The following is a 27450-nucleotide window of genomic DNA, read 5'->3' as shown; positions in this document are numbered from 1 at the left end:
AGGCAGGAAACTTTGTGAGACTTATCTCCAAGTAACCACCAAAAAGCGAGAAGTGGAGGTGTGGCTCAAGTGATAGGGCACTAGCCTTGAACAAAAAAGCACAGGGACAGCACCCAGACCCTGAGTTCAAGCCCCAGGACTGGCCAAAAGAAAAAAAAAGAAAATTAAATGTAAGAAAGATTAACATGAGAGGTGAAATTTAATCCAAGTATATGTACATATATATATACACATATATACATATGGAAGTATCACAGTGAAACCCATTTGCTCAATTCAAATACACTCAGCAAAAAGAAAAAAGTTTAAGTGTACAAAATGTATATATTTCTGGAAAATGTAGATACTTCTGGAAAAATGCATATATTAATGTTCTTAGATCATAACTCTAGAACTCCCTTGGTGTGGTACTGTTGATCTTCTATCTATGTATTTGTTTTTATTGGCTTGTGTTTCAGTTTTGAAAATGGCTTTGTAACTTTTAAACTCCAGTCCAGTTTATTTAGGTCTTACTTTATTTGTCCAACTTTAAATTGTCACCTACAAAGGAAAGAAAACGAGGTGTAAATTCACTTCTGTTTTATGTTAGTTTTCTGATACTGTGGCAAAATATTTACATTTCAGCTATTAAGAAAACATACTTGAAATACATACTGAACCAGCTTTTATTCAAAATTATTTTTCAGAATTAAAAATGCTATTGAAAATGCTAACCCACATGACTCAAAACTCAGTGTTAGCTGGGTGCTTAGCTCAAGCCTGAAATCCTTGCTACTCAGAAAACTGAGACCTGCCAGTGGCTCATGCCTACAATCCTAGCTCCTCAGGAGGCTGAGATCTGAGGATCGTGGTTCAAAGCCAGCCCAGGCAGGAAAGTCTGTGAGACTCTTATCTCCAATAAACTACCAGAAAACTGGAAGTGGCGCTGTGGCTCAAGTGGTAGAGTGCTAGCCTTGAGCTGAAGAGCTAAGGGACAGTACCCAGGCCCAGAATTCAAGCCTCATGACCTACAAACAAAGCAAAACAAACCTGTGGAAAGAGGTTTAAAGCCAGACTGGGCAGAAAAATGGCTGAATCTCATCTCCAGTTAATCAGCAAAAAAAACAAAAACAAAACAAAACAGCTGGAACTGCTAGTAGGCTAGCCTTGAGCAAAAATAACCAACTGAGAGCATGAGGCCTTGAGTTCAAGCCCTGGTACTGGCACCAGGCAAACAAACAAGGAACCTCTAGTGATAGTTACTATGTTGATATATGATATATTCACATCTACCAAGTAAACCTTGTGATGAAACTATCTAATGCCTTCTTCACCAACAACCTCCATACTACAGTGCTAGATGTTATCTCTTGATTAGATGTTTGAGACTTCCAAGTAGTGGTGCTTATGACAGTTTAAAAGTCTAGACAGCTTTGAAGAGCCACTGTTAAGCCATTCTCATCTGCTTTTAGTCTTATGCATTTGTTTCAAATCTCATTTTCTTGGACTCTCAGCTTTTCATCAGAATCACTTTTGAGTTTCTCCTCAACAGCAAGCATTTCTTGAGTGTCTGATGAGGCCATATACTCTGCTAGGTATTTCAAGAAGGAATAAACATTGGGCAATGTGCCTTTCCTTTGGGGAAATTTAACTCTCTACTTCTCTCCTGCCTTCTATATACTCAGAGTTGCAGGATTCTTACGCATGGACTCCTGTAACCAAGGGGCGTAAATGAAGCCTGAAGGAGATCATGAAATCTGCCTGAGGAAGGCAGTGAAGGTTCACTGTGGTTTCCTCTCACTTTCTTGTCTACTTTCTCTCTTACCAGAATGCATTTCTCGTCAGCGCAAGGCCATGCCGTGACTCAGACCTCGTCTCCATCTCTAACTCTATTTTTCTGTAGTCTTGTTCTTAACTACCCTTCCTTTGACCTGGACTCTGCCTCTCACAGTCGACTCAGTTTTAGTTACCCTGAAGCATGTCCAAAAATAAAGGCATTTTCCAATCTTCCTCATTCTCTCCTAGGTAAAAGCAAGTGTTACATTCTATGACAACCCTTAGAAAGTATCTTGTACTATGGAGCTCATGAATTTTTTTTCTTATTCATGGGGTTTGAACTCAGAGCCTGGGGTTCTGTCCCTGATCCTTTCTGTGCTCAAAGCTAGTGCTCTACTGCTTAAGCCACAGTGCCACTTCTGGCTTTTTTGGTTTATGTGGTACTGAGGAATCGAACCCAGGCTTCATGCATACTAGGCAAGCACTCTACCACTAAGCCACATTCCCAGGGGCTCATGAATTTTATTTGAATAAATCTCTTCAGAGGTGGGGAACCTTTCTTCTGCCAAGGGCCATTTGGATTTGTATGACATCCTTTGAGGGCTTAAACAAAATTATCAATACAGTTTGCCATGGGCAGCCAAAGAGAAGCATCTGTGTGTGTCCTGTCATCTACCAAATGATAGCAAGGGCTGTATACAACCTAAGTGTCAGATGTTCCCCACGCCTACTTTAGATATGTTAACTATATTCAAATATTCAAAAATGTTTCAACCATATCTGCAGTCTCTGTTTAACAAAATTATTTAATGACAGGAGTTGTTTGGAGTGTGGAGGAAGCAATGTTTTCTAGTTATTCTATTTTGCATAACCTATAGTTAAATTAGTATGTAGTATAAAGTCATTTGTCTGTTTCTTCTTCTGTTTTAAGGTTTAGATATTCAGATTGGCCAAGAAATCTTTCGGATTTGTAATGGTTAAACTTTTTTTTCCCCTGGTACTGGGGCTTGATATCAAGGCCCCTCTCACTTGATTTTTGTGCTCACTTCTGGCACTCAACCACTTGAATCATGCCTCCAGTCTGGCATTTTGCTGTTTAATTGGAGAGAGAGAGTTTCTCAGGAGTTTCTGTCTGAACTGTGATCCTTCGATCTCGGTCTCCAGAGTAGCTAGGATTATAGGCATGAGCTACTGGTACCTGGCTCACGATGGTTAATCTTGTCAATTTGATTGGATTTAGAACCACCTAGAAGATGAGTAATGCTCAGGCTTTCTGTCTGTCTCTTTCCTCTAATGATGAAGAGAAATATTCAAAAGTATGAACTAAAATAAACCTTTCCTCCCTTAAGTTGTTTGGCTAAGGTATTCAGTCTCAGCCTTGACTAACAGAGGTTCTTCCCACTGAGAAAGGCAAGGGGTCACTTTCTAATTAGTCACTTATCTTTTGGTCTCCTTGGAGTCTGGGAATCAGGCTCTGATAAAATTGGGGAAAATCTCTGCTCATCCTTAAGCCATTGTATTGCTTAAAATTGTAAAACATTTATGTAAAACAACATTCATATTGTTCTTGAATTAAAAAAGGTTGTATCTTCTTTAAGTGGCTAAACTGTTGTGATTAAACTGACATTTTATTAAATTGGTGTTCTAAGTGGTTATTTTCCCTTCCATGATTGTTTTGCAGAACCATTTTTTATATTGATGAACCAACTATAACCAGTTGTCTTTACTCCTTATGCATGTATGTATGTATATATTTGTGGTACTGGAGATTGAACTCAAGACCGTATGCTTGTTAAACCATGTCTTTGACACTTGAACCATACCCTCACACTTTGTACATTTAGGTGGTTTTATCAAATAGCATCTCATGCTTTTGCCCAAGCTGGCCTTGTTGGCCGTCTTCACTGTTTTTTTTTTAAATCTACAGACTCATCAACAGACATTCTATATGTTTCCTTTTTCACTTAACAAGTCTCTTTCTAGTCAAGTTATTCTTAATCAGTCTAATGCCTTGTGAAAAGCCCAGTGGGCTAGTATTGCTTCAAGGGTTAATTGTAATCTGTAGGTGCTTAATAACATTTTTCGAGACCCTTGGTTGTTTGTTCCTGAGGCTTCAGAACATTGGCTCCAAAAGCCTCCAGGCTTTGTAAAAACTTTCCTGTCTAGACCTCAGTACCATTCTCTGATCATTTATTGTTAGAGGACAATGGTCATGTCAGAGGTAGGAATGGCATTGAGATGGATTACAGTAGCACTTGAAAGCCTTGGACCAGTGCGTGGGTCATTCTTATTTTGTGTCTAACCAGTCATGTTTGACTTTGACTTTCTCTAGCCTTCGAGTGTAACTATGGTCCACATTTGTAACTTCCTTGGGCTGAATGAGAAGGTGTGGTTTGAAGTTAATGCTGAGGACACTACTGGTATTATATGGATGCATCTGATCACTGACATTTATAAAGTGCCAAGTTTGTGCCAGATGCTAGGCACGGAGGGTATGATGATGGTGATATGATCTGCCCTTTTCAAGGAGTAAGGAAGGAAGGAGCATACATGGACGTCCTCCTAACACAGTACAATAATGGCCTAGAAGAATAGTGTCGATTATTAATGGAGCAGTTTCTGTATACAAGAGCTTGCAGGTATAATCTTGTTCTTATGCCAGATCTGCCTGATTTTAAACACAAAGAAAATGAACCCAAGCAAAGTATCTTACCTCATTTCTGTAAGGTGTATTAAATAGGTAGGTTTCGTTAGGTAGTCAATGAAGAGAACACTACATGCTATTCAGGCTGGAAAAGAAGTTTATTTACCGAACTGCTGTCCCCACCATACATGGTGGAGAGGCATGGCAGAAAAAGGGGAGACCCACCCCCAGGCTGAGACTTATCTAGGCCTAGGACAGGAAGAGGTGTGGCCAGGTAGGGGAAAGGTATGGCCACACTGGATCTGGATGTGACCTCAGAATCTGGGACCCTCCTATGGTCAGATGGGAGGCATGTGACCAGAGGTGGCCCAGGATGTGACCTAGCAGGGGGAAGGTGACTGCTTCCAGGTGTGCCAGTTACCTAGGTAACAGATACTGGGTGGAAACTTAGCCAAGAAGTAAGGAGGTGTCCCTGTGCAGACCTTACAATTTCATACAACTAGTAAATGTTTCTTTAGTCTGGAGTTAATTCGAAACTTTGTAAAGATGCTTAGATGGAAGCATGAAGAAGGGTGGGATGGGCAGGCAGGCCAGAATTCCTTCAAAACAGTAAATGACAGGAGTGTCTAAAGACAGATGAAGTGGACCTAGCTTTACTCTCACACACTTGAGTTTATCTTTCCTCCTCAGTCTTGATTTCTATCTTTTCTCTTTTTCCTGCTGACACCTACTTATTTGAGCTGCCCTTGGGCCAACTGCAGGCCTTGCTAAACTGTGTGGGAAGCTCTCCTGGCCAATGATGTACTTCCTCATACTCTGGGAGAGTTCACACCCAGTGTCCCTTTGTCATTAGGGTCTGAGTTCTGAGCCTGCCTTCCTTAGAGAAGCGAATGTTCAGTATGTAGCATAATCAGGCCTTAGGAATTACATCCTTGTTGCTTTGGTGCTTCTGACTGGTGTGTCTAGGAAGATCCCCAAAGGAAAGTGGGGCTGGTTTGCATATAGGTCAGCTCTCCTGTACTTGGAGATGCTTGCAGCAGATGTGCCCTTGAGCTGGGAGATCCAGGTTCTCATCCCATCTACGAGACTGTGGGAAAGTACTGCATGGCAACAACTTGGCCTTCTGCAGACTTGTGTAGGAGAGAATATACTCTTTAAAAATGGTCTGGTAATATAGCTTAGTGGTAGAGTGCTTGCTTTGCATGCACGTAGCCCTGGGTTCTATTCCTTAGTACCAAATAAACAGAGAAAGATGGAAGTGGAGCTGTGGCTCAAGTGGTAGAGTCTAGTCTTGAGCAAAAGCAGCTCAGGGACAGTGCCCAGGCCCTGAGTTCAAGCCCCAGGACTGGCAAAAAATTGATTAATGACTGTGTTAGGGCCACTGGTTGCAAGTAACAGACATGAACTTTCTCAACTGAAGAAGAAATGATGTCTAAGAAGGCTGTGTTGTGCTTTTACAGATTGGATGTTGAAGTTGGAGAATTGTTTCTGGGAAGATGACTATCAGGCAGCCCTGGTGTGGTGTTCCTTTACCTATTCTGAGTTCCCTTATGGGAACTTACCCCAGCTACTCTCAGTCCTTGTCATGGTGCTATGATTCAGTTCGGACATGTACCCATACATTGGCTGATGCAGTACAGGACATGTTATTGTGACCATACTGTCTCTCATGGGTGAGGGGAAACTCCCAAAATTGTTTTCCCTCTCTAGATGGGGAGTGTCTCTTCCTGGTAGTTGGCTGGCAGCCATTTTAATAACAAATGTTTATAGTAGTAAGTTCCTAAATACACACCACAGGCTTATAATTTTTAACTTTATATTTGGCAATACTGTATTTTGAGCTCAGGGCCTTGCACTTACTAGGCAAGTATTCTACCATTTGAACCACGACCCCAGGCTTTTTTTGGCCGCAGTTTTGTTTTTTGCTGGTCCTGGGGCTTGAGCATTGGGCCTGGGCATTGTTCCTGAGCTTCTTTTTGCTCAAGGCTAGTGCTCTACCACTTGAGCCACTGCTCCACTTGTGGCTTTTTCTGTGATTAATTGGAGATAAGAGCCTCCTGGACTTTTCTGCCTGGGCTAGCTTTGAAGCTCAATTCTCAGATCTCAGCTTCCTGAGTAGCTGGGATTACAGGCGTGAGCCAACCAACCATGAGCCACCAGGACCCAGCGTTGTAGTTGTTTTTTTGAGTAGGGTCTCTCATTTATGGCAGGGCCAGCCTGGACTTCAATCCTATGTACATTTCCTGTCTAGTTGGGATGATGGGCATATACCAGCATGTCCAGCTTTTTATTTATTTGAGATGGGGTCTCACAGACTTTTTTGTTGTGCCTGGACTGGCCTCAACCCATAATTCTCCTAATGTTTATATCCTGAGTAGCTAGAATTGCAGGCATGAGCCACTGTATCTGGCAGTTTTTAATCTTTAAAAGGTATAAAGGAACTGGAGCTGTAGCTCAAGTGGTAGAGCTCTAGCCTTGAACTGAAGAGCGCAGGGACAACACTCAGGCCCAGAGTTCAGTCCCCACGACCGACAAAAAAAAAAGAAAAAAAAAAGAATATTTTAGGGGCTGGGAAGGTGGCTCAGTGGTAGAGCGCTTGCCTTGCATGCATGAGGCCTTGGTTCAATTCCTTAGCACCACATCAGCAGAATAAAAGCCAGAAGTGGTGCTGTGGCTCAAGTGGTAGAGTGTGGTCGCCTTGAGCTGAAGAGCTGAGGGACAGGGCCCAGGCCAAGAGTTCAGGCCTCACGACTGACAAAAAAACAAAAACAAAAAAAAATTTTTTTAAAGGTATAAAAATTACACTCATTTTAAGTGTAGAATTTAATATGGTTTTGGTAAATTTACAGCCTTGTACTACTCGCACCACACTTCAATATTAAGACATTTTTCCATTGTCCCAAAAGATCTCTTGTAGTGTATCCCCCATCGTTTATGTTCAATCCTGTTCCCATCTTCTTCCTAGTCTGTTTTCATCTCTTTAGATGTGAATATAGGTCTTTATATGTCTCTGGCTGTTGTAATGCCTGGGTATTCTGGAAATTCTGATATATGAGGCAAGAGAAAAAAACTCTCCAATAATGTGGAAGTCCAGATATTGCTAGTCTCAGCTATCTCTGCTCTTTAGATTTGCCCTTGTCTCTGGGGCACTAACACGTGGGAGAGTGGAGTCCTAATCTTGACACTGCCATTTAGCTCTCAATCTCTCTAAGCTTCAAGTCATAAAATATTCCAGACCTCAGTTCTTCATCTATAAAATTAAGAAAACGATTTGACAAGACGGTATCTAATGTTCTTTCTGTCACCAGTAATCAGCAATCATAGTCTTTTTTTTGTGTGTGTGAAATCTTTTCTGGTGAAAAATTGCTTCTTGATTTTCTGTGCTCTTTTCAATCAGAGGCCTGAAATAAAACATTAAAATTAAACATTTATTCAGAATTCACACAGAAGTATAAAGGGATAAGTGCAGCGTTTCTACTTCTGAAATTACTAAATTTAAAACCTTTCACCAAGACCTTTTCCACTGTATGTGTTGTGTTGTGTGTGTGTGTGTGTGTGTGTGTGTGTGTGTGTGTGTGTAGGATGATGGAAATTAATTGGAAATCCTCATTATCCTTCATGCTCTAGGATTTATTCAAATATGGATTGACTCAAGGTATGAGGTGAGGGAAATAGAATCCTGGGAACAATTAGGGCTTTTCCTAGATGGAGCTTGTGGATTGGCTGGGGTAAGCAGACATGAAATTGCTGCTCAGTGAGCTCTGGGTGTGGAGAGAGGAAGTCAGTACAGTGTGCAAGGCAGGAGGGGCCCAAATGCCACTGCCATTGCCACCATGAGAAGTTGGCCAGGAGAAGCTACTTGGCCTCTGACTTAGCCAACCTGAAAGTTAAAAAAAACACACACACACCTATTTCATCTTTAAGGGGAGGAGACATTTAGCAAGTTTGAGGGCAGAAGAGTAGGAAAGTTGAAGTGCTTTGCATTTCTAAGCAGATCTCTTATCTCCTCCAGCTGTATCTTTCCAAAACACTAGGTTAAGGTAGCTTTGGTTTCTGCAAACTTGTGGAGGCTGGTTTTTGGCACAGCTGGTAGTTGAAGAGTAGCATTTTTTTTCTCAGATAGAGAGGTTCTTAAGTTTTGTATTTTAGGGTGTCTTTTCTTTTTTGTGCCAGTACTAGGCTTGAACTCAGAGCCTTGAGTGCGGTTCTTAAGCATTTTTGCTAAAGGCCAGCACTCTATTACTAACTCAAGCCACAACTCCACTTCCAGCTTTTGGCTAGTTAATTGGAGATTAGAGTCTCAGACTTTCTTACCCAAGCTGGCTTTGACCTGAGTATTTTTTTCAGCTCTCAGCCACCTCAGTAGCTAGGATTATAGTCATGAACCACCAGCTCGTGGCCATGACCTGAGTATTTTTTTCAGCTCTCAGCCACCTCAGTAGCTAGGATTATAGTCATGAACCACCAGCTCCTGGCCATGATGTCTTTAAATATGGGATTTTGTTTACTGTTATCCTGATTATACCTTTGACATATTTTATTTAGCTTAGTATTTTTAATTTCATGCTCATGGCCAGAGGTAGTTTCCCAATAGATACTATTAAAACAACAGTTTTCTCCTCGTGTTTTGTCTTTGCTTTCAGTTTCTTGAAAACAAGGCAAGGAAATAATTTTGGGGGCATATTCTTTCTCCTGGGCTCTTGTAAGTGTGTTGGCCCTGTTTGTGCAATCTTAGGTCCTCATTGCCTCAGAGCCAAGTATTATCTTAAACCATTGCTGTGCAATAGAAATAAGATACAAGTTACAGCTATAATTTTAAATAACCAAGCAGTAACACTAAAATCATGTGAAATTAATTTCAATGTACTTTAGCCCAACATATCCAGAGTATTGTAACTTAGAATCAATATAAAAATTCTTGAGTTGTTTATTTTTGATTGGTCAAGGGGCTTGAGTACTATCCCCGAGCTTTTTGGCTGAAGGCTAGCATTCTGTCACTTTGAGCCACAGCTCCACTTCCAGTTTTTTTGGTTGTTAGTTGGGGATGAGAATCTCACAGACTTTCCAACCTGGCCTGCCTTTGAATCCTAATCCTCAGAACTCAGTCTCCAGGGTAGCTAAGATTATAGGCATGGGTCACCAGCACCCAGCTCTTTCTTTTCTTTGAGTTATTATCTATTTATTTTTTCTCAAATAAGTCTTTGAAATGAGGTGGGCTTTTATAGTACATCTCAATTCAGCACCACATTTCAATACTCAGTAAACACATATAGTTAAGTGATAATTGCATTGGATGAAAGGAGGTCTTGATAAAGCCTTGCACAAGGTTTCCTACCCTTAGAGAAACCTGATACGTAAAAATTCATCTTGACAGGAAAGGTAAAGCAGGAAGTGATTATTCATGTTACAAAAGATTCAACCACAGGATCTTTTAAATAGCAAACTCCCTTCGTGTACTGATGAAAATGACTCAATTTGCAAAAAAATGTGATCGACACTTGACATTTTAGTGGCACCACTGTTGGGCAGAGAACTATCTGTCAATATAAAATGTAAGCTGGATGGTGGAGCTAAGGGGCACACCAAGGAGCCAGGAAGGTGGTAAGAAGGGAATCCTGTTCCTGTGGGGGCCAGAAGGCAGGGAGCATCCACATTATTACTTAAGTTTGAACAGTGTTGACTTTTTTTTTTGTCCATCGTGGGGCTTGAACTCTGGGCCTGGGTGCTGTCCCTCAGCTCTTCAGCTCAAGGCAAGCGCTCTACCACTTGAGCCACAGTGACACTTCCGGTTTTCTGGTGGTTAATTGGAGATAAGAGTCTCATGGACTTTTCTGACCTGGCTGGCTGTGAACTGGGATCCTCAGATCTCAGTCTCCTGAGCAGCTAGGATTAGAGGTGTAAGCCACCAGTGCCTGGGTGTTAACATTTTTTTTGTACTAGTCATGGGGCTTGAACCTCAGGGCCTGTTTTTTTTTGCTTAAGACTAGTGCTTAACTACTTGATCTACTCCACTTCTGGCTTTTATGGTGCTTATTTGGAGAGAAGAGTTTCATGGACTTTCCTGCTTGGGATGAGTTCGAACTGATCCTCAAATCCCAGCCTCCTACTAGCTAGGATTATAGGTGTGAGCCACTGGCGCCCCACAGGATTAATTTTCCTTTAAACTGGGGGTACATTTTTAAAGTTGGGAATAACTTCCTTTTTAAACTGGGAATTTAAAGAAAGGGTAAGTTAGGCAGGCTAGCTAGATTGGATATTGGGAAGAAGGCTGGAATGTTATGCAGTTATGCTCTATTTATCTTTGAATTCCAGCCTTCCTCAGCAGGCATCCACTATGGCAAGATGTTGGGCTCCTCCAAAGGAAGATTGAAGAGAAGTCTGGATACACTAGCATCTTTCTGGTTTATCATAGCAGGCAAATGACTGTTTATTTTGTAACCATTGGCTTGAAGCACAATTCATTTGTCCTCTTCTAGCTTTACCTTGGAAAGGTTCACATGGAGATCAGAGAAAATATAACTTGCTTCATAGGGAGGAAGTAAGGCTATATTTCCTAAGTTGGTCGTTGTGAGATGAACACTTGACCAGAGGTCTTCCTGGAACGTTTGTTTCCCTTTACTCCTTTCCTCTCCCAGGAGCACTGGATGAGGCTTCTAATTCTACCCACCATGCTTTTAGTTTCCACATCTGAAAAGCTGACAGCTTTCCTCTCTGGGTGCTAATAGGCTAAGCCTTGGAGAGCCTAGCTCAGTGTTCTAAGCCTTTTGTTCTTGTTTTAAAAGAGTTAACTGTAGTTAATACATAGAGCCAGGTACACATGGCTCAGGAGGCTGAGATCTGAGGATCAGTGTTCAAAGTCAATCTTTTAGGAAAGTCTGTGAGACTCTTATCTTCAATTAACCACCAAAAAGCCTGAAGTAGAACTGTGGCTCAAGTGGTAGAGTACTACCTTTGAACAGAAAAGTTCAGGGACAGTGCCCAGGCCCTGAGTTCAAGCCCCAGGATAGCCCAGAAATAAAAACAAAACAAAAAATCCAATATCAAGTATCCCTCTGTTATTTTATTAACTTAGGTGATTGCTTCATTGTGTGAACAGTAGTGCACTTGTACAAACTAAGATGGCCCCAGGCTCAAATTGTAGGAGGTCCACATATCAGGTCTGACTATTCAGATTTACTTACCAAATAAAGAGATATGGTGAAGGGTAAAGAAAGGAGGTTTATTATGTGGAAGACCGTACTTGAGTACATCAACAGTTGTCTTGAGGGGAAAATATATTAATTAGCCTTAGGCTAAATAATAAGGAAACTGGCAGGGGGGAGGGAGGGAGGGGGGTGAGAGGTATGCCTAGTGATTAAGCATTTCCAGTCACAGGTATGTCCTGATTGACCATTATCTCAGTCTATTTCTGGAGCTGTTCTGGAGAAGTTGTTAATCCTGCATCACTTGAGAACAAGAGCAAGTTAGTCACTGTGGCCTGATGGGTGGTCTGACCTGAGTTTTGGCTGGTATCTACCTTTGGAGTACTTTTACCTTTTGCTGCACGATGATAAGAAGGCATTGTCAGCCAGGCACTGGTGCCTCACACCTGTTAGTCTAGTTACTCAGGAGGCTGAGATCTGAGGATCCTGGTTCAAAACCAGCCAGGGCAGGAAAGTCCAAGTGTCTCCTATTGACAATTATCCACTAGAAAACTGGAAGTGGCGCTTTGGCTCAAGTGGTAGCCCTACCTTTGAGCTCAAAGAAGCTCAGGGACAGTGCCCAGGCCCTGAGTTCAAGCCCCAGGACCGGCAGTAAAGAAAAAAGAAGGCGTCGTCTGTCTGAGGAGCAGTTGATGTCACAAGATGCTTATCAATAAATCCTGTTCTTTCCTGTGTCCAAGGTGATTGCGAAGTGACTGCCAGAGAGAATGGCTCAGATCAAAAGACACAAATGGAGGTGGGGGAACTAGGAGCCCAATTTTTATCCAGCTTTTTTTTTTTTTGGTCCGGTCATAGGGCCTGAACTCTGGGCCTGGGCGCTGTCCCTCAGCTCTTCAGCTCAAGGTGAGCGCTCTACCACTTGAGCCACAGCACCACTTCCGGCTTTTTTCTTTTTGCTTATGTGGTACTGAGGAATCGAACCCAAGGCCTCATGCATGCAAGGCAAGCGCTCTACCACTGAGCCACTTTCCCAGCCCCTTTATCCAGCTTTTACTTAATTCATAGGCTCAGCAAAAACAGCTTTTAAGTACCTCTTGTAAGCATTGGGTAATATAATCTTATCAGATCACCATAGTATATATGATCTAACAATTTACTGAAATGTTCTGTGCCATATGACTGTATATTACAGTACTAATTTAGGATTGAGGAGACCTCAAGAAAGCTCCTAAACCTTTGTTATCAGGTTTGGTAAGCTTTTTGGGAAACTTAACATCGAATATTTTGTGGTTATAGACTGGGGGAAAACAGACATTTTTTTTTTCATGATTCAGGCAAACAGTTTTTACATATTGCTCATAAATAGTTTTTTTGTACATATTGCACGTAGTTCCAATAGCTCAACAGTTACACATAGCTCAAGGGTGGAAGTAAGGCAGGATAGTTAAGGTAATATGACAGGGGAATTAAAAAAATATATCAGAAATTAAGCCAGCTTCAAGAGCTGTGACAGAACCAGCAACTAAGCCAGCTTGAAATTTCACCAAAGTAGACCTGAATTCCTTCTATCCCCCTCTCATCTCTTTTCTTGTCTTTTGGAATATTTTTTATTAACTTTAAGTAGTTGTACAAAGGAGTTGCCATTCAACAAAGCAGTTTATGAGTACAGTGCTTTGTGATCACTGACAACCTTTTCAACATTCTTACCCACCCCTTTCCTTACTTTTTTAATCTTTGAGAATATGATTTTTTTTGCCACTTAACAAAGCAGTTTATATGTACAATGCATCTTGATCTGTTTCATCCTTCCAATGTTTTTGCCCTCCCCTTTGGTCCACCCCTTACCTTATATTTCTTAATTTTTTTGATATACAGAATGAATTCTTGACTACATTCTCCTCCCTCCTCCCTTCATTCCCATATCCATCTTCCTTGACCCCACTCTTCCTCCTGCAAGGACCCATTTCCTGGTACGTTTATGTTGGGCTTTGACTTAATGTTGCTAAAGAATTATACTATTTGAGCTCTCCATAGAGTCTCTTATACTTATTTATTTGTAACCACTTACTTACTATCCAGTATGTTTACTTATAGATTAATAGGCACATTCTAAGTACCACAAATGAAGAAAACAATGCAACCTTTGTTTCTGTGGGACTGGCTTACTTCCCTTAATACAATTTTTTCTAAGTCTTTCCATTTCCTTATAAATGGTACAATATCATTCTTTCTGATGGATGAGTATTCCATTGTGTATACATACCACAAATCCATTCAAATGCAGATCAAAGGAACACTAAGTAAGATTCCACCTCACCCCAGTTAGAATGGCTGTCATCAAGAAAACACAATAATAAATGATGATGAGGATCAAAAGGAGATTCTTTTTTTTCCAGTTCAAATTTGTTTTAATTTTTTTATTATAGAAATACTGTACAGAGGGGTTACAGTTACATGAGTAAGGTAATGAGTACATTTCCTATTGAGCATTATTCCTCCTCCTTTCCCCCCCTACCATCCCTTCCCTCCCCACCTCCCCAACTCTTCCCTCCCCTACCCCAAGTTGTAAAGTTCCTGTCCACATAGTGTCTTGTACATCTCATTGTTACCATGGGTCAACCTGTATCCTTTTTTCAGCATTTTGTTATTTCCCTTCCCTTCCCCAAATTAAAAAAATGTGTATACAAGATGTAGGGCACTGACACCAAATGTAGTGAAAACAGGGGTTATACCGTGGGGGAAGAACATACAAAAGAAACAAAAAAAATCATGTAGTACATTTTAAATATGTTAAAAACAATAGCAAGAAAGAAAAAACGAGTTGTGTCCCTATCTTGGGGTTCACTTCGCTTAACATCAGCTTATGTGGTCATACGTACATAGCTTTTGACCTTTTCTGCTTATCTTCTACTAGTTATTGCAAATAAGGGAACCTATGTTTCTTTGGGCCTGGCTTACTAAACTTAATATAGTTTTTTTTCCAGGTCTTTCCATTTCCTAACAAATAGGGCGATGTCATTCTTTCTGATGGAGGCATAGAATTCCATTGTGTGTGTGTGTGTGTGTGTGTGTGTGTGTGTGTGACATTTTCTTGATCCATTCATCTACTGAGGGGCATCTGGGTTGGTTCCATATCTTAGCTATGGTGAATAATGTTGCAAGAAACATAGTTGTGCTGGTAGCTTTAGTATGGCCTTGTTTGTGATCATTTGGGTAAATGCCCAGAAGTGGGATTGCTGGGTCATAGGGGAGCTCTATGTGGAGTCTTTTGAGGAACCTCTATACTGCTATCCAAAGTGGTTGAACAAGTTTACACTCCCACCAACAATGCAATAGGGTTCTCTAAAGGGAATTCTATTACACTGTTAGTGGGATTGTAAGCCTGTTTAAACACTTTGGAAAGCAGTATGGAGGTTCCTCATAAAGCCAAACACAGAGCTACCCTATGACCCAGAAATTCTCTCCTGGACATTTATACAGTAGACCACAAACAAGGCTACAATAAAGCTACCAGCACAACCATGTTCATTGCGGCACTATTTACCATAGCCAAGATATGATATAACAGCAGATGCCCCTCTCATCTCTTCTGGCTGAGGAATTTAATCCATGAACAGAAAGTAGCCGATTTTTCAGGTCAAGCCACTGGCACCTAGTTAAAATTTAGTTATTAAAAAAATCTGAGTGCTGGCATTGTCCAGAAAAAATTAGTAGGTTTATATATAATTGTTAAAAGCTGAACTGAAACGACCAAATGAAAAAGTTTTGACTTGCATTAATGTTTTATATTCCCACATTTATATAAAAAACTTTCCCACAAACACAAATGGAAAAACTGCCAAAAAAAAGAGAAATACCTGCCTTTTCTTGTAAATGTGTGTCCACGAAGAATACCTTAAAAAGAAAAAGAACAGAGCTGGGCATCAGTAGCTTACATCTAGCTACACATACTAGCTGCTCAGGAGGCTGAGATCTGAGGATCATGGTTGAAATCCAGCCTAGGCTGGAAAGTCCATGAGACTCTTGCCTCCAACTAAGCACTAAAAATGCTGGAAGTGGAGCTGTGGCTCAAGTGGTAGAGCACCATCCTGGAACAGAGAAGCTCATGGAAGTACCTAGGCCCTGAGTTCAAGAAAAGTACTTAATGGTATGCAAAGGAACATAAAGAAATGGTATTTAGTGGTACAAGATCCTTTGATTGTAAGACAAACTTAACCCTGTTACCTTTAATACTACTACTTGGGTGGTAGTATTAAAACAGGGTAATTGGCAAATTGCTATGTGACCATGCATTCAAGTCGACAGTTTTGGACTTGTACCCTTGACACAGAAAGAGATGTAAATACCCTTGGATTGAAGACTATCCACTGAGCCTTAGCTCCCACTTCTGATAGCTTGTCAAAGGAGCTAGCTTGTTCTCCTCTTTCTTTACACCCTGCTTTGTCTTCTTGCATTAAATAAATCTTTGCTGACCTATACCTTGTGTGCCTCCTTTGTGGATTATGTCAAATTTATCCTGTGTATAGTCCAAGTTCCTAGTGTCTCAGTGGGTTTGGAAATTTGAATATAGATTTCTTCTAGGATGGAAAATCTTCTCTCTTTCAAATACCCACTTAGTGACCCACGTAAGCCCATTTGTCTTGATAATTGAGGTGTTTGGTCATCTCCTTGTATGATGTGATTAGTTTGTGTTCACCAAGAGCAGAAGTAGAAGCTCCATTATTTTCTTTCTTTCTTTTTGTTTTTAATCAGTCATGCGGCCTGAACTCTGGGCCTGGGCACTGTCCCTCAGCTCTTCAGCTCAAGGCTAGCACTCTACCACTTGAGCCACAGCGCCACTCCTCGCCTTTTTCTTTTTGCTTATGTGGTGCTGAGGAATCGAACCCAGGGCCTCATGCATGCAAGGCAAACCCTCTATCACTGAGCCACCTTCCCAGCTCTCCATTATTTTCTTATTTACTTGAAGTTGAATATTGTCTATAGCTTCTACTTCCTTCACACCAATCTTACAAGCTGCTAATCTATTTAGCTAATCTATTTTATTTCCATGGGGTAAGGTCCATAAAGCGGCTTTAGCAGTAGACATCACACAGCTGCAGAGCTCCCCCTGGTGCTGGAGTTGGTGACTGCTCTAGCAGGTTTCCTTGTCCAGTGTTCCTTGGTTCTGCTGTCTTAGGCTGCTACTTCCTGTCCCTTGGAGGACCTCTGACTGTCTGACCTAGGGACCGGATGAAGGAATCAGCATTATTCTATAAATAGGAAGCTGAATTTTTTTCTTATGAAAAAGTACGAATAGACATTCTAACATTTTCCTCCCATCATGGCCACAGGCCCCTGAAATTGACATGTCTCTCTTTGGAGTGCACTGGCTCAGAAAATGAGCTCAACTTCCTTGCTGAGCGCCAGGTTCTTTCAGTGGGAAGATAGGTATCATACTATTGAATTGGGAAATGAGATGAAATGTAGGAAGGCAGTGAGCAGTGTTTGGCACATAAACAGTGGTTGTAATCTCAGTTCCAGCAGATCAATCTCTAGGTGATCTGAAGAAAACTTTTTTCTTCCTTTGCAATAGGTGTACCCACTATGATGTCTAGACTTTTCGTTTTCTTTTTTTTGGGGGGGGGTCTGGTCATGGGACCTGAACTCTGGGCCAGGGCACTGTCCCTCAGCTCTTCAGCTCAAGGTGAGCGCTCTACCACTTGAGCCACAGCGCCACTATCGGCTTTTTTCTTTTTTGCTTATGTGGTGCTGAGGAATTGAACCCAGGGCCTCATGCGTGCAAGACAAGTGCTTTACCACTGAGCCACCTTTCCAGCCCCATGTCTAGACTTAAACTCCTGGGCTCATTAGTTAATAAAATCTTACAAACCACAATGAATTACAGTTTGAGCTCTTTTAGATCTGTAGTCCATTTTCAGTTCATTTTAATTCATAACACACTTTTAATAGAAATTATTTAACTTTTCTTCTTAAATTATTTCAGCATATCTCTTTCTTTCCTACCAGTCTTGGAGCTTGAACTCAGAGCCTTCTGCCCAAACATCCCAAATAGCTAGAAGTTTAGGAATGAGCCCCTGGACTTGGCTGAAAGCAGACTTTAAATCTCCCTGCTTCCCATTGCTATAACTGCTGGGGAACAATGGATGGCACAAGGAAATCAGAGTATTTCTGCCTGCTTACCGGCAACCATGAGGAGTAAAGAGAAAGATTGCTTTGTTTTATGCTTTTACACTCCCTTTTCATTGAAAAATGATGACAATAGGTCATAACCCAACTTCATGTTGGATAGATTTATAGTGGTAGAGGGAGCCAGAAAATTTTGGAATGAATAAATGATACAAGAAAAGGAAATTCCACTTTGAATCATTTCTGGTTACACTGTCTTTGAGTGGACCAGCCAGGTAGAAAGGATATTCTGAACAGGAAGTGCTTTGAGAATTTACCCATAATGGATACGCCAAGCCCATGTGATGGGGACCTACTTACCCATACTCACCTTTCTCCTGGAAAATGTAAGGTGTTCAATACCTGGCCATTGAATTTTGTTAATTATTTATGTTGTTTTTATTTTCCATTTAAGAAATCTTCACCAAAGCTAAGTTTCTTAGATCTGGAGGAGGTTAAAGGCTCTAAACAAAAAAGAAGGACATGAGAAGGACATGTTAATCACCCAGATTTGACCAGTGTGCATTATACATGTGTAGAAATGTCACACTGTACTCCGTATGTAGGATCATTATATGTTAATAAAGTTTTACAAACCACAATGAAATAAATGACAGCTTGAGCTCTTTTAGATCTGTAATGCATCTTGAGTTAATTTTAGTATATATGAACTTTTTTTTTTTTTTTTTGGGTCCGGTCGTGGGGCCTGAACTCTGGGCCTGGGCGCTGTCCCTCAGCTCTTCAGCTCAAGGCTAGCGCTCTACCACTTGAGCCACAGCGCCACTTCCGGCTTTTTTCTTTTTGCTTATGTGGTGCTGAGGAATTGAACCCAGGGCCTCAGGCATGCAAGGCAAGCGCTCTACCACTGAGCCACCTTCCCAGCCCCTATATGAACTTTTTCTAGAAATTATTTAACTTTTCTTCCTCCATTATTTCAACATAACTCTTTTTGCACCTGGTCCTAGAGCTTGCACTCAAGACCTGTTGCTGTCCCTGGGGTTTTTTTTTCCTCTCAAGGCTCTACCATTTGAGCCACAGCCTTACTTCCAGCTTTTTAGTGGTTAGTAGACAATAAGTCTCACAGACTTTTCTGCCTGGGCTGGCTTCAAACCTTGATCCTCAGATCCTAGCTTCCTGAAAAGCTAGGGTTATAGGCATGAACCATTAGCTCCCATCTATCATAACTCTTAGGATGTTAATTTGCCACTGAAGTTTCATTTAAGTTTCACAAATATCCTTATATTCCTTCCTTCCTTCCTTCCTTCTGTGCCTTTGGGTAAGAGAAACCTCATTATGCCCCTTTCATTGTGTGGTTTCCCCTCTGAAGCCCCTGCTGGCCTTGAGACTTGAGGCTACCTCGCCTGTGTCTATGACCAGCACGTTGTGGTTTTTGTGCTTCAGGTTTTAGGTTAACCAGATTCGGTTTTCTGTGTGTGACTCTGTTATTTTAAATATTTCTAGAGGGAAAGTCCCTTTCATATGACTATTGGTCTTGCAGGACGTTGAACTTCTGTAACATTTAACCTAAATTACTCTTTTTTTTCTCTGTCCCTTTCAGTGGAGGCTATAGTGGAGTTTGATTACCAGGCCCAGCACGATGATGAGCTGACAATCAGCGTGGGTGAGGTCATCACCAACATCAGGAAAGAGGATGGAGGCTGGTGGGAGGGACAGATCAACGGCAGGAGAGGTTTGTTCCCTGACAACTTTGTAAGAGTGAGTACAAAGCAAAACCCTTTTCCTGTCTTCTGTCTGGGCTCTGCTGACCAATTGCTGTGGGGACACTTGATGACTTGCATGGGACTCTTTTTAGGGGCTGTTTTAAGAGCTTGATCTCCTGGGTGATATCAACAAGTGCAGTGCATGTGTAGCTTTGCCCTTGCTATCTGGGATGCCTGCTTTGAAATGGCGTGTGTGTGTGTGTGTGTGTGTATGTGTGCTAGTTACCAAGGCTTGAATTCAGTGCTTGGGGTTCTCAGCTTTCTTATTCACAGCTGGCGTTCTACCACTTGACTCATACCTCCAGCCTGGCTTTTTTTCTGGATAATTAGATATGGAGTCTTGCATTATACCTCCTCTACTTTGATCTTCATGGTCTCAGACTCCTGAATAGCTAGGATTATGGGGGTGAGCCTGGCTGAAATGGCTTTTTTTTTTTTTGGCCAGTCCTGGGGCTTACACTCAGGGCCTGGGCACTGTCCCTGAGCCTCTCTGTGCTCAAGGCTAGCACTCTACCACTTGAGCCACTGCACCACTTCTGGCTTTTTCTGTTTATGTGGAACTGAGAAATTGAACCCAGGGCTTCATGTATGCTAGGCAAGCACTCTACTACTAAGCCACATTCCTAGCCCTGAGATGGCTTTTTTAATGATACAGGATAATCTTTTCCCAAACCATGTGTCACCTCTTAGAAAATGCTGGAAAATATAAAGCTTGTTAAATTGTTTGTGTTCTTGTTTATTGGCTTTGAGAATTTAAAAGAACATTTCCCCTTTTCATTTCATGCAAAATGGAGGTGAAACTGTTTTGACCACTTCCATCAGGTAGCAATCAAACTAAATGCAGAATCTGAATTAATGCTGTTTCCCACCTTTGTATTCATATTACCTTTTTGATAGGAGTGATATTATTTTCCTTTATTTCCTTATATCCTGGAAGTATCAAATAAGACCCATTTCTTCAGTGATGTTGTGAAAACTAGGTCCTTTGTACAATTCACCTAGGACTTAATCACAAAAATGTAGCTCATTTCTGTTAATAAATTACATGGCTCACAGTTGTAAATAATAGTTTCAATTGCTGGGTAAAAAAGGGACCACCTGGAGGTTGTTCCTCAAGGGAAGATTAGGCTTAAAAGACACAATTCCATGTTGGAATATTTCCTACTCTACACCAGACCAGAACGGATCGCCATTGGTATGAAGAGCTGCATGCAGAAATCCCAAGAGCCTTTGCCATATTCCCTGAGGTATTAGACCATACTTAGTAGTGTGCCCCGGCTGTGAGGAGCAGGTAGTTTGGGAACCTTGGTCCCAGAGAAGTGATTGGCCCTAGCTCAAAGAGTCTCTGACGGCTGGGTAGGAGTGCTGATGGAAAAAACATGTGAGGTGTTCTGGATTTCCAGCCCCGGGGCTCACTATCTCTACTTTTTAGGAGTCCATTCTTTAGGATCTTAGCTCAGAGTTAAAAACAAAATGGTACTTACATTTTTTTGGGGGTGTGTGCAAAGCCAAAGGGAGAAGTTTTGTTGGTAACATGCAGATAAAAATTGCTTTTTGCAGGGGGTCAGAGCATAGACATCCTCCCCCCAAGACCATGCTTAAACCCACCAACTCTCTCCTATTTTAAGAAGGGGAAAACATTACATCAGGGCTAGCATTGATTGATTCTGTTGATGTGTAAATGGGAGGTAATTTATTTTCTTTTCCAAACAAACTTTGCAATTTTGGGAAAGGACTTCCCTGGAAACAGCCAAATTCTAGTGTGAAAAGAGGGATTTTTCCACATAAAATGGGTGGTAGTTGAAGTGAAGATTGAGGAAGGAATTAGAGGAGTGTGGGAAATTGAGGAGAGAGAGAGAGAGAGAGAGAGAGAGAGATGACCTGGGGAAAAGAGAGGGCTTTGGGAAGGAGAGGACAGGCCTGGGAGGAAGGGATTGCAGCATAGGCTCCCATTTTGGCCTCGTTTTGAAAGTTTTGTATATGTCCTGTTGACTTAGTATGTCCATATTTTCATACCTCAGATCCATAGAATCTGAGAACTGGGCTGGAAGGCATAGGTAAAACCTTTGAAATTTGCTCTGCACACCGAAGCTGGTGTTTCCACAAAAGATGGAGGGAAGGAGGGAAACAGGCTGGGGAAAGATAGGAGCAGAAATTGCTCAGCTTTGCTAGAAGGTGACCCTCTTGGCTCCTGCATTATTGCCCATCGAGGAACAGAAGATTCCTTCGATTTGAGATTAATGTGATGGGGTCCTTAATGGCAAGAGGTCTTCCATTGACCTGCCTGTGCTGCCTTGGGCTGGTCTAAAGAAGGCCTCAGCAAGACTTCTGACTGCAGTAGGCTTTGGCTTAAGGGAATATTTGTCAGGAGAGGGCAGGAAGGCCAGTGAGATCAGGGGTTATCCTCTGACTCTCTGCCTGTGCTGTTCCTTATGCATGGTTGGCTTGCTCCATCCAGGTACCTTTCTCCAGGTCCCTGTTCTGTCATTATGTCAGGTGTGGGGGCTCACTTGTCTCTAGCCCTTGGCCTTGGGATTTCTGTATATCTCACTTATTTATTTACAAAGTGTCTATTAATCCAGCCTAAGATTACCCTTGTTTGGACATGCTGTTTCCTGCGGCTCCTGTGACAATTAACTGACACAGCTCTGACAATCATTTAGCACAGTGGTAGCCACCTACTGAGTGTGCCCCTATTCTGTTAGCAAGTAAAGAATGGCCCTCTCTCCTGGACTGGACTTCCTGCTCTTGCCTAATCAATTGTCATCTCACCTTGGCTGGAGCTTGTCCATTGAGGGAAAGTCACACGCTTGGCAGGGGCTTGTTTTATTGAGGGCAGAAAGGCTGTAGAGGAATGGCTGGGGCTGCACTACTTGTGCCTGTCACATTTGGCAGAAAAAGAAACTTGGATTCTTTCAGATGGCTGAGTCTCTCTTTTTTTTTAAGTCTTCACTTTTAAGCTTATTATTGAAAATATCGTAGGCAGAAGTGGTGGAGTGAACACTAATCAAAGCTCCTGTAGAGAATTCTAACAGCAGAAAATGTATCTTTAAGTAATAGCAATCATGTTGTTTTTAAAAGTGGCTCTGTATGTTCCATTTGGTTTCAGAAGGATTTGTCCCCAGAATGAATGGGGGTAATCTTGTGAAATCCCATTGTCTATTGATCAGACCCTTACTCAGTGTCCCATTTGAGCGTGTTCTCCAAAAGTGTTGGCATGCATTGTCTACCTTTAACTCTATTGTCTCAGACTTTCAAGACATGAAAAGCAGCCATCCTCTTGGTATTCCTTATACCAGTCCATCCCAATGTTCTGAAGAGAGCAGTGTTTTGCTAGCTCTTAGGCTACAATCTGTTATCCCACATGGCCTTTTGGTTTTTTTTACTTACTGTTTTGTAAATACGGATGAAAAATCTTTTCCCCCTACCTCTTTCCCAACTACGGGTGCCTATATCAACAAACTGGAGAAATCTTGTTAGTAGTCTAATGATATACCTCAAGCTCCTTGAAAAACAGGAACAAGCCAACTCAAAACCAGTAGACAGAAATAATAAAAATGAGGTGAGGCTGGGTGCCAGTGGCTCACACCTATAATCCTAGCTACTCAGGAGGATGAGATCTGAGAATCGAGGTTCAAAACCAGCTGGGGCGGGAAAGTCCATTAGACTCTTATCTCCCAAGGCTTGAGCTGCTGTGCCCCATTTAAAAGGTTTTATTCATTTTTGGTGAAATTTATGTAAAAATAACTTGTATCACTAGTGTGCATGATGATTTTAGTTCTTACATCTATCATCCAGTTCAGTACTATTTATTTCCCCATAGAAAGATCCATCACGCCCTTCCCCTTTCCCTAGGCAATCAACCATCATACATTAGTTTTGCTTGTACATGAATTTCATATAAATAGAGTCATGTACTATGTACTCTATTTTTGCCAATCCTGAGGCTTGAACTCATGGCCTAGACACTGTCCCTTAGCTCTTCAGCTCAAGGCTAGCGCTCTACCACTTGAGCCACAGCACCACTTCCAGCTTTTTCTGTTTATGTGATACTGAGGAATGGAACCCAGGCCTTCATGCTTTCTAGGCAAGCACTCTACTACTAAGGCACATTCCCAGCCCTACATGCTGTTTTATATCTGACTAATCTCGTCCAACAAAATGTTGTTGCATGTATCAGTAGTTTGTTCTTGTAATGTGGTATGCTATAGTAATGAGTATAACATTATGTGTTTATCCATATTTATTCTTGTGTTGATAGGTATTGTTTCCAGTTTGGGATGATTTTTATGAATAAAGGCTTTGGACAGTCTCATGTGTCTTCTGTGGACATAAGTATTCATTTCTCTCATATATATATATATATATATATATATATATACATACATACATACATGTGCAGGAGTGGAATTGTCTCGTGTGCTTTCAATCAGTAGGGTTTTTTTTTTCTGTGTAAACCAGTAGCTTCTCTGAAAGACAGAGAAAGAAAGGGGGGGTGGAGTTTCACACTTGTTTCTTGGCCTCATGTGTGCCACACAAACCAACTGAACTAATCATTTGGATCTTGGTGTCTTTGTTTTCCCACGTATGACCTGTGAGGAGTCCTAAAAGACAGAATTCCATGTTCTAAGAATGATCTGATTGGTGGGCACAGGAACTATCCAAGATTAATTCTTTTTTTTTCCGTAGTAATTGGGTACTAGGGTCTTATGCATGCTAGACAATTACTCTACCAGAGAGAGCCATAATCTCCCCTTAACCATTTTCTTTGTACTTTTCTGTGTGCTGATACCAAGGCTTTAACTCAGGGTGTTGAGCTCTTGCTTGGCTTTCTTGCTCAAGGATGGTACTTTATCATTTGAGCCTTGCCTCCAGCTCAGCTTTTGGCTTTTTATTTTGGAGACATACTCTCCCAGACTTTTCCTGCCCAGGCTAGTTTTGGGCCATGATTCTCTAGGTTCCATCCTCCTAAGTAGCTAGGATTACAGGCATGAGCCACTGGCACTTGGTTTTGTATTTTGTTTTTGAGATAGGGTCTCACTGTTATTTTGGTTGGCCTTGAATTCACAGTCTTGCCACTGCCTCCTGAATAAATGGTATTACAAACATGCCCCACCATGCCCAGCTAAAGACGAATTCTCACATTATAATAAGCATGCCAATTGAGATCATGTATCTTAGGTTTTGTTGACTCCTTTAATGAAAGAACTAGCACAATAACAAAACTGATTCAGTGAGGATATGCAGAATTGGTTAAAAGACAGTGGATTGTGAAGTTAGATTCAAAACAGATTCACGTCTTAGAGGAAAATAAAATTCTAACCTTTGGGATTACCTTCTCTATCAGAAAAGGAAAAGAGGAAGCAGTATACCTTACTGGTTTCTTCTGTTTGTGCTATCCTCTGATGTTTAGAGGAATGTAAAATGTCCTCATAGTTGCATTCCTGAGTGGCTTATTAGAAAATACGTTAACATGACATTAAAATGTTGCACAATTATCATTTTACTTAATATTCGTTTTGAGATATCCTTTTTTTCTAAATAGACCACAATAGCCCATAATATATAGAGTATGATAATAGGAAAACTGCAATGGGTCTTCAAAGTTATTAAAAAAATATAGCTGCCCTTCTGAGACCTCAAACTGCTATATAAAACATGAGACAGTCTCCTATTATAAGCAGATGTGGGCTTTTTCTTTGCATTTTAATTAGCAGTGTCTTCCTTTAAAAATATGACTTAGTGTGCTTTAATCACACAAAAGATTGGCAAACAGCCCTTTTCTGGGCTTTCTCTGACATTGAGCCATACATAGACATTTTTAATGGCCAGCAGAATGAATTTTACAAAGAAAATCAAAACTGTGGCTTGGACCAACATGCACTGTTTTGTCTGCTTGTTCTTGGAGGGGACATTTGGTAAAGTGTAGCAGGACCCAGGCCTGGGATATTTTGTAGCTCACAAATAAGAGACAGAAAAGCAGGAAGCTGTGGTAGGAATTAAAAAGAATATGCTTGTTGGTCTTTAAATTGATCTGATACTGTTTGTGAGGAAGTGAGCTGTTTTCTTAGCCTGTTTCTGTGTGTATGAGGTAGAAGTAAATTTTGCACGCTGCCTGTCCTGTTGCAGAAGGTTGCAGTGTGTTTACTTGCAGCTCATTGTACATATGCTAAATGTAACAGTTCTCAGCTTGCTTTCCTACTCCTTCACTGTGTGTTTCAGATCTCTCTCTTTGCATATTCAAAGCCTTTTTTCGTATTTGTGCAAAGTCTTTGGTGAATACACTTAATAAATGAGGCACAAGGCCAGTAGTTGGTATCACTTCAAGATAAAGTGCACAGTTGCATTTTTATTCCTATTTTATGAAAGAAAGAATTGTAAATTGACTTCAACAAGTGGCATAGAGGCTTCCACGGTGTTGTTCGGTATTCAAAGATTATGGCCTGGCACTGGTGGCTCTCACCTGTAATTTTCAGTAGGCTGAGATATGAAGATTGCAGCTCAAAGCCAGCCTAGGTAGGAAAGCCCATGAGACTGACATCTCCAATTAACCACCAAAGAAGAAAAAGCCAGAAGTAGAACTGTGGCTCAAGTAGTAGATTTCTAAAAAGTTCAGGGACAGTGTCTAGGCCCTGAGTTCAAGCCCTCATATTGGTACACACAGAAAAATGAAAGATTACAGCATTCTTCTTTAAATTAATGACACAAAGGTCATTAATTTTGTGAATTATAATTATAGTTATTTTAAGATATCAGTCTTGAAAGACAATATGTGTATTTTGTGATAGGCTGAGTCTGTTCTTGCTCATATCATTTCCTCATGCTTTGATTGGGCATGTGGGGGCCTTTGCAATCATTAAAGCAAACATTTGCTGAGTGTCTGCTACATGCTATAAGCCAAAAAGGGGATACATTGAATGTGGAGTATCGAGTATCGTGTTGTCACAAACATGTGTCTTCCTACAGGATGAGTTTTAGGGCCTGTGGCCTAGTGTTGGGTTCTTCTGTGCTCTGGAGAGTACATGTTAGGCATTGTTCTGCAAAGATGTTGGACAGAAGTGCTCAGGATTTAAATACCACTTGAGAAATTTCAGAATTGATTATTAGGCAACTGGTAGAATGTGGTAAGTGAACTGAGCATTTTGGGCCCCAATTGCTGGGTTAATTTGTGGAATGATGATGTCTATCTTCTAGTGAAGGCTTATGGCTACCCAGTGTTGTATATATAATTTGTGTGTAATGTCCAAAATATAACAAACACTTTAGTCTGGAAGGAGGTTAATTTGGATTCTTCATGGATTTTATAACAATAAAATCTTTATAGCACTCTATGACACAAGTATTGTGTGTGTATGTGCTGGTCCTGGGACTTGAACTCAGGGCCTGGCTCTGTCCCTGAGCTTCTTTTGTTCAAGGCTAGTGCTCAGTCATTTTGAGCCACAGTCCTACTTCCAGCTTTTTGGGTGATTAATTGGAGATAAGAGTCTCACAGACTTTCTTGCCTGGGCTGGCTTTGAACTGTAATTCTCAGATCTAAGCTTCCTGAGTAGCTAGGATTACTCAGGCATGAGCCACTGGCACTTGCCACAGGTATTGTTTTTATTATGTGCATTTTCCCAGAAGAGGTGATGGAGGCATACTAAGGAAGAGATAGAGAGAAAGGGAAAGAGAGAGAGAGAGAGAGAGAGAGAAAGGAAGGAAGGAAGGAAGGAAAGAAGGAAGGAAGGAAGGAGGGAGGGAGGGAATATGAACATGAACATTAGAATACTGGTCCTGAGCTCTAGGAGGCAGCATTATCTGGCTGAATTGTCTTGTTGGCTTTGAGCTCTTTGCTACTACTGTCAGCTGCGTTATACCTCCCCAAGTGTTTTTATCAGGTAGAATGAAGGTTATTAAACTTACTTGCTGAATTTTAGGAACTCTTTTCAGAAGTTGGCTATTTCAGCCTTCACCTACTTTTATGAGCTTGTTCTAATTTTCTCCCCTAGCAATTCAATTAGCAAAAACATTTCATTTTTTATTT

At 41.2% G+C, this 27450-nt stretch overlaps 1 protein-coding gene across 4 annotated transcripts in view; it reads left to right on the top strand.

The window, feature by feature from the left end:
• The window catches only part of Sh3kbp1 (SH3-domain kinase binding protein 1), a 337484-nt gene that overhangs the window by 41923 nt on the left and 268111 nt on the right, over window positions 1-27450 (top strand). For 3 of the 4 annotated variants that reach the window (XM_013026514.1, XM_013026511.1, XM_013026516.1), the window contains exons 1-2: window positions 9930-10000; window positions 19265-19422. In XM_013026514.1, coding sequence (XP_012881968.1) covers window positions 9961-10000; window positions 19265-19422 — 198 coding nt within the window. In that variant the 5' untranslated portion in view covers window positions 9930-9960. Of the gene's footprint in view, window positions 1-9929; window positions 10001-19264; window positions 19423-27450 lie in introns of those variants that run through there. The other variant, XM_013026512.1, reaches the window with a different exon arrangement.

This window comes from Dipodomys ordii, unplaced genomic scaffold (assembly GCF_000151885.1).
Source record: "Dipodomys ordii isolate 6190 unplaced genomic scaffold, Dord_2.0 Scaffold94, whole genome shotgun sequence".
NCBI lineage: Eukaryota > Metazoa > Chordata > Mammalia > Rodentia > Heteromyidae > Dipodomys > Dipodomys ordii.
This window is presented reverse-complemented; position numbering and strand designations above follow the sequence as displayed.